The sequence below is a fragment of the Triticum aestivum genome, chromosome 6B, assembly GCF_018294505.1.
Source record: "Triticum aestivum cultivar Chinese Spring chromosome 6B, IWGSC CS RefSeq v2.1, whole genome shotgun sequence".
Taxonomy (NCBI): domain Eukaryota; kingdom Viridiplantae; phylum Streptophyta; class Magnoliopsida; order Poales; family Poaceae; genus Triticum; species Triticum aestivum.
This window is the reverse complement of record NC_057810.1, coordinates 37,028,025-37,036,042: the sequence shown is the minus strand read 5'-3', so window position 1 is coordinate 37,036,042 and position 8,018 is coordinate 37,028,025. Positions and strand designations below refer to the sequence as shown.

The following is an 8,018-nucleotide window of genomic DNA, read 5'->3' as shown; positions in this document are numbered from 1 at the left end:
TGTCCGCCAGGACCCTTTCCAAAGATGACTTTCAAATCCTTGACCATATCAAATACCTCAGCACCAGTGCGTTCCGCAGGCTTCGGCCGGTGATCTGCCTTGCCGTTGTAATGCTTGCCTTTCTTTCTTACTGGATGAATTTTTGGAAGAAATCGACGATGCCCAAGGTACACGTTCTTCTTACAATTTGGCAAATGTACACTTTCAGTCTCATGTAAGCAGTGCGTGCATGCATTGTATCCCTTATTTGACAGTCCCGAAAGGTTACTAAGAGCAGGCCAATCGTTGATGGTTACGAAAAGCAACGCTCGTAGGTTAAATTCCTCTTTTTTGTGCTCATCCCACACACGGACACCAGGTCTGCCCCACAGCTGTAAAAGTTCATCAACTAATGGCCTTAGGTACACATCGATGTCGTTGTCGGGTTGCTTTGGACCTTGGATGAGCACTGGCATCATAATGAACTTCCGCTTCATGCACAACCAAGGAGGAAGGTTGTAGATGCATAGAGTCACGGGCCAGGTGCTATGGCTGGAGCTCTGCTCGCCAAAAGGATTCATGCCATCTGTACTTAGACCAAATCTTATGTTCCTTGCGTCAGCTGCAAAATCTTTGAACTCTCTGTCGATCTTTCTCCATTGCATTCCATCTGCGGTGTGTCTCAACTCCCCGTCCGACTTACGGTCCTTTTTGTGCCATCGCAACAACTTGGCATGCTCTTTGTTCCTAAACAGACGTTTCAACCGTGGTATTATAGGAGCATACCACATCACCTTGGCGGGAACCCTCTTCCTGGGTTTCCCGCCCTCAACATCGTCACCAGGGTCATCGCCTCTGATCTTATAACGCAATGCAGTGCATACCGGGCATTCATTCAAATTCTCGTATTCACCGCGGTAGAGGATGCAGTCGTTGATGCATGCATGTATCTTCAGAACCTCTAAACCTAGAGGGCAGACAACCTTCTTTGCTTCGTACGTACTGGCGGGCAACTCGTTATTCTTTGGAAACATATTCTTCAACATTTTCAGCAAGTTTTCAAATGCCGAGTCAGCTACACTTGCCTGTGCCTTCCATTTCAGCAAATCCAGTGTGCAGCCCAGCTTTTTCAGACCATCATCGCATCCAGGGTACAACGACTTTCTGTGATCCTCTAACATGCGATCCAAATTCTCCCTCTCCTTTTCAGTTTCGCAGCATCTCCGTGCATCAGCAATGGTCCGACCAAGATCATCAACGGTCTCATCACGTGCCTCTTCTTCACCTTCACCTTCACCTTCCCCTTCACCTTCCCCTTCACCTGCCCCTTCACCTTCCCCTTCACCTTCAGCATCCTCCATGAAAGTATCACCGAAATGAGCAAGATAGCTTTCATCGATGAAATCATCCCCTTCTTCATCTTCTTCCATTATAACCCCTCTTTCTCCATGCTTGGTCCAACAATTATAGCTTGGCATGAAACCGTGCCGAAGCAAGTGCAGGTGAACTTCTCTTGAGGAAGAGTAACCCTTCTGATTCTTACAGTCAACACATGGACAGATAACAAAACCCTTCTGCTTGTTCGCATTAGCCACTACGAGGAAATCTTTCAAACCCGTAGTGAACTCGCGGGAGAGTCGGTTACCGTACATCCATTGCCGATTCATCTGCATTATTATAATATAAAATATATAATTAACCATCATGCATTTGTTAAAGTAACTAGCTATAAACAATAGAAATTAAACAATGAACAACACACATGCATATTTTATCAATGACAAACATGCATGAAAGGTTCAAGTTGCTAACCGCGATCGAGGAGGAACCTCAAGTGTGGCTCCAACACTTCATATCATGTTTGTTTCACGCTGTTGGGCATTTCATCAAACACCTTGTGTGCATAAGAGGAACCAAAAGCAAACCTACACCCCCTTGTGAAGAGAAGTGGCACCAAATGGCTAAGTGAGTGCGCTGAACTGGTATATATAGGGGAGGAGCTTTAGTCGCGGTTGGCCAGGCCAACCGCGACTAAAGGCCTTTGGGCACCTTTAGTCGCGGTTGGCCAGGCCAACCGCGACTAAATCCCCTCACGTGCACCAGCTGGCCACCGAGCGCCCTGGCCCAAGCCTTAGGTCGCGGTTCGTCTGCCGAACCGCGACTAAAGACTTCATTAGTCGCGGTTCCTACAGTTTCGCGACTAATGGGGCTGGACGGAAGCATCTTTTTCTACCAGTGCACCCATATACACACACCCTACACACATACACACAGAGTCCACGTCTTGTATTTAAACACAGCTTGCATGTAGATTTAATATGTACAGAGAAACATGCAAGTGATCTTCAATTTCGCCTCCAATCCTGATTTTGCTGAGATGTTCATACACAATCCGGATCAGTACCGATATGAAAAAAAGACGGATAATGCATTGTTGATCAAGATTGCACCCTCTATAGTAATTTTTTAAATGGTTAACCGGTAAAATAACATCATATTCAGATTCTATATATTTTTCTAATCAAATTCCATATATAACATGTTAAATTTGGAGTTACAATTTAGAAGATATGAGTATTTTAAAAACATTTGATATGTACTATGGGTTTAATGTCATAAAGAACAGGGGGTTTTCTCTAAAATAGCATGACGGACTAAGAACACCTAATTCTTTTATTAGTAGGTATATAGTTTCTCAAAAGACCTTATAAGAAAATAAAATGGTAAGTTTGAAGCCACCGTCTAGACAACATCTATCGCTGCTCCTATCCAGTGATGTAGAGATGCTGATAGTTCGGGCCTAATACTACAGACCTCACAGCCAAGCCTAACATCTAAGACGAATTGAGGCCCCACCAAGCCACTTGCCGGGTTGGGGGCACACACTGGTCTGACGCGCTCTCAGAGGCCGCCACCGCCAACTGGCACCACTCCATCTTCAGAGCTGTACTGACGCATGAATCTTGCCCGGTCTAGCTGCAGCCGACGCCACCACGGTGCCCAACGGCACCACCTCCCTGCGCGAACAACTGAGTATGTCGTGGTCGCCATTGGTACACCCCAGCACCATGCCGCCAAGTACCATCAGCCGACACAGCTTGAGGTCTCTGGAAGATATGTCGTGCATAGCACCTGCCGACCAGGCATGACAAAGCGTAGCACCTGCCGGTCAGGCATAACATGCCATCTCCACCGAAGCTCCATGCAAGACGAAGCCGCTCCACCTCCTGCTCTCACTTCCAGCGCTGCTGCCCAAACGATGCCCCCGAGAGAAGAACGACACCGCAGTACCGTTATCGCCCGATCAGGTTTAGCAGATCTTAGGGTTACCCCCGAAGCAGCACGAGTGAGTCGACAGAAGTTACACGACGATGCCTTCATGAAGGTAACGACGCAAAACACCGCCATCTCCCACCATCGGCTCAGTTTTCATCGGCAACTCTATTTCCCCAACTCGCAGCCAAGACTAGATGACGGAGTTCGAGATCCAACCACCCAGCCTCAAGCCGATTATCTTCAGCGGAGGAGGTGGCCACCACCGCCACACCCATGGCAGCAGCCCCCGACGTCCTCGAGTTGCAGGTCGATTCTAGCGACAGCAAGCCGTTGACAGAAAGGTACACGAGGTTGCGGCCCGCCAAAGCCCATCTGGACACAAATCAAGCGCCGCCGTTGGACCTGCCGCCATATGCCGCCGCTGGCCTGGCCACCGCCGCCCCGCACACACTGTCATAGATCTGGCTATCACGGGCTGCCGCCGTCCTGGCAGAAGCGCGGGCTGAGGAGAAATGTCGCCGCCGCCGCCGCTGCAGCACACATGCTTTGCCTACGACGCCCCTGGTGGTGGGAGGAGGAGGCGCTGGAGTCAATGGGAGGAGGCGGCCCATGGGGGCGCTCCAGTGCGGCCGTGGCGGCGCCTCACGGGAGCAGGATAGGGTTGATTGATTTCCGAGAAAACGGCTGTGTCATGGACGAGACTCTCAACAGCCTCTAGCTATGAGAGCAATGATACGTTGACCGTTTCTAAATGAAAAGTCAACTAACATAGAAGGTTCAATAGATGAGGGACGCTAGTAACTGGCGATCGTTCGCCCGGATGATCCCAATAAAACGATTCGTTCCCTGGAATGATTCCTCGAGGGAACGAAATCGTTCGCTACTCGCTAGGATATCCAAGCGAACCCTTCGCTTTCCATGTACGTCTGCGTACTCCAGTTGAGCCAAAATAAAGCCCTATTTTCGCCACAATTTTAAAATTGATACGGACATCAGATCCTCAAAAAAAAAAACTTATATGGACTTCATCTTTTTTGTGTGTGTGAAAAGATACGGACATCACCCTAATGCTCGGGACAACACAAAAAATGCCATGATGTACATGATAGAAATGTTGTCACGTTCAAACTGATCGGGTGTTGCACATCCCCCAAAAAGACAAATTACAGAAAATCAAAAAACAATTGAAAAGCTAAATTTAGAAGAAAAAAAACTGGGTATTGACATCACACTCTGCATTATTGAAAACAGAACAAAAACTTTGGAAAATGACATGTGACCATCTATATGTATAGCCGAATAAAGTGCCGTCGTGCTAGTTGAAATTTGAACTACAACCAGGGCACTTATTTAAGATCGGAGGACTAAACAATAACTGAATGCCCTGAACAAAAAGATTCCAATTCTTGTAAATTTAAGAACTGCAAAACAAAAAGAAACTTACCATGATATGCTAAAAAAATGTAATGCACTTTATAATATAAATGACATGCTCTTTAAAATAAAAGTGTCATGATTGTACAAAAACCTGGCATGCTTTTTATAATAAAATTGCCATGCCCTTAAATGAAAATATGCCATGCTCTATAAGATAAATTCATGCTATTTATAGTAGAAATGCCATGCTCTACAAAAAAGTGTGATGCCCTATAAAATAAAAATGCCATTCTATTTAAAATAAAAAATCCATGCTCTACATAAAAATGCCATAATCTTTAAAATAAAGATGCCATACTCTTAATAAACAAAAATGTCATGCTCACACAAACTAAAACGCCATGCTGTTGAAAACTACCATGTTCTACTTAATAAAAAGGGACATGCTACCAACAAAAAAAACCACCTTAGACTAGCGAAAAAATAATTGCTGTGATCTATTTAATATAACTGCCATGCCTTGAACAATAATACGTGACATTACGCCTAAAAACGAAACTACCAATGCATAATTAATGAAATGGCCATGCACCTAGAATAGCTTAGACTAAGAAAAATGCCACCAACAATGAACACTTTTGTCACTAAAAAACACAAAAAAATGCCATATTCTATAACATTAGTTTATATGCGATGTACATGGAACATTTTCCTCTTAACAAACAAAATATGATCTAGATACAGTTTTCCAACAGAAATACCAGGATCAAGATAACAATGTGAGTGTAAAATCTACAGAAATATGCAACAAATTGGACATGTTTCTAGTCAAATGACATATTTTGTTTTAAAAATGCCATGTGCAAAAATAGTGGTGTGAGCGCCAAGTTATATAACAATTTTTTCTTTAGAAAATTGCCATGGGCCAAGAAACAGAACATTTGAAGAAAAAAGTTAGAAAAATGCCATGACACTTTTTGATCATTTTGCGTAGTTCCAGATAACATTTGAAGTAAGCAGTAAAAAAATTAGAAAAATGACATGGCATATATGTCTAACACACACGTGATGAGTGCCATTGTACCTATAGTAAAAATACGATGGCCTAGGTGATAAAAATGGTCATGGTCTTAATTAATAGAAGTGCCATATTACCTACAATAAAACTACCATGATCTAAACTAATAAAAATGTCATGTTACCTACAAATATACTACCATGGTCTAATTAATAAAATTTGCCATGCTCTAATAATTGAAATTGCCATGGTCTAAATAATAATAAAAGTGTCATGCTATGTACCATGAAACTACCCTGGTATGGTTAGTAAAATTGTCATAGTTTAACTAATAAAAAATTCATTCTACTTACAATACCTAGTTCATGGCAAAAGATCTTGAATTTGCCATCCTATAAAAAGGAAACGATCTCTAATTCATGGTGAAAATGTACAAAAACCATTTCATGGAAAATTTAGATTTTTTTTGTTCTACAAATTGATAGAAAATTCACATAACATAGTACAGTGACATGGCAATTCTATTTGTAAATTTTCCACGAAACAAATGCATAGTTTGCCATTAAAAAAGCAAAAAAAGAAGCTATGTGAGCACAACGAGCTGACCAAAACTTGCTAGCAAATTATGCGTGGGCACAACAAAGTTGATTTCAGACATTCATGCATTTGTTTTGAATGGCAAATTGCATGATTCAGAAGTAACATGGGCACAACAAAGTTGAATTCAGAGCTGTACAAGGTAGCGCTGCAATGAGCAGTTAGAAAGATACATGGGCACATCAAAGATGAATTGTGGCAAATGTAGTGCTAGGGAATTGGAATATTGCATGATTTAGAAGTGACAGAGCAGGGATGAGAATGAGCGCCTACCCGTTTCCACTTGATGACATGAAGGACACCACAACACTTGAAAGTCACCCCTAGCCCCAAGACAAAAGGACCGAAGGCCTGCGGGGGGGTCTCGCTTTCGCGCTCCAGAAGTCCATCACAAAGCGCCCAAAACCACAGCGTCCACGGTGAACGATCTTGCTCCAAGATTCGTGCTGCGTGATCCGACGATTATAAAGTAGTTCGCTGCAAAAACGTCGCTGTGACGTCAGCTAGATAGTAGTAGTATTTTCGTAGACAAGTGCCCGATCAAACCACCAGGTCATCGATCCGTACATTGTTGCTCCCACACCAATCGGCGCGGAGCACGTGGATCACTGAGGGCAATCCCGAAACCCTACTTTTCCCCGAACGGTCGCAGGAAACCGGGTCGGTCACGTTTCCCCTGCGCCCCCGCACCTATATAGGTTGCCGCCCCACGCCTCCCCACCCCACCCCACGTCCCAGCCGTTTGAGTTCCCAGCAAATCCCGCAGCGCAAGTCGAGGAAGAACCTACCAAGGAGAGATGGCGCGTACGAAGCAGACCGCTCGCAAGTCCACCGGCGGCAAGGCACCCCGCAAGCAGCTCGCCACCACCATCGTGCGTCTCGCCGCCTCCCTTCTCTCCTTCTTCTCCGGTTCCGATCAGTTGCTGTTTCGCTCTTCCGATCTGTTGCTGTTTCGCTGATGATCAATGTGTCTTGCCGTTTCCTTTTCAGGCGGCGAGGAAGTCGGCCCCGACCACTGGGGGAGTGAAGAAGCCCCACCGCTTCAGGCCCGGCACGGTGGCGCTGAGGGAGATCCGCAAGTACCAGAAGAGCACGGATCTGCTCATCCGCAAGCTGCCGTTCCAGCGCCTGGTGCGGGAGATCGCCCAGGACTTCAAGACGGACCTTCGCTTCCAGAGCCATGCCGTGCTGGCTCTTCAGGAGGCCGCCGAGGCGTACCTCGTCGGGCTCTTCGAGGACACCAACCTCTGCGCCATCCACGCCAAGCGTGTCACCATCATGCCCAAGGACATCCAGCTCGCCCGCCGTATCCGTGGTGAACGCGCCTAAAACCCTGGATGGGAGATAATCGTGCCCTTTGTCGCAAGATAGCTAGTTGATTCGCTTCTGGTTTTTAGATGTGTTACTTGATCGTGATAATGAAGGATTGTGAAATATATAGTATCGTGATAATGAAGGATTGCTTCTAGTTTTTTTCTTTGTAAAAAGATCTGGTCCGTTATCATACTAGTATCAACTATATAGTATTTGCGCTAAATGTGAAACAAATGCTTTATTGGCCATTTATGGATATCAGTACTGAGCAATTGTGAAATCGTGCTTTCTGTTCTTTGATGCTGTCCTTGGTTTTTCCCCTTTGCTTTGTAATTTGTAATTGTCACAATATCACTGGGTGCTGTCTGGTCAATGAAGGATTTGTCGGGGCATCGGAGGATTTTAGGGTGTAACACACTCACAATTGTGATAATGTGAATTCCACTTTGTTAATGCC

General features: G+C 45.0%; 1 protein-coding gene across 1 annotated transcript; it reads left to right on the top strand.

The window, feature by feature from the left end:
* The first annotated feature begins 6,978 nt into the window (after positions 1 to 6,978).
* LOC123135594 (histone H3.3) lies at positions 6,979 to 7,703 on the top strand. Its single transcript, XM_044554728.1, has 2 exons — positions 6,979 to 7,119; positions 7,238 to 7,703. Exons 1-2 carry the CDS (start codon positions 7,045 to 7,047, stop codon positions 7,574 to 7,576), a joined length of 414 nt encoding a protein of 137 aa, XP_044410663.1. The 5' UTR covers positions 6,979 to 7,044; the 3' UTR covers positions 7,577 to 7,703.
* The last annotated feature ends 315 nt before the right edge of the window (positions 7,704 to 8,018 follow it).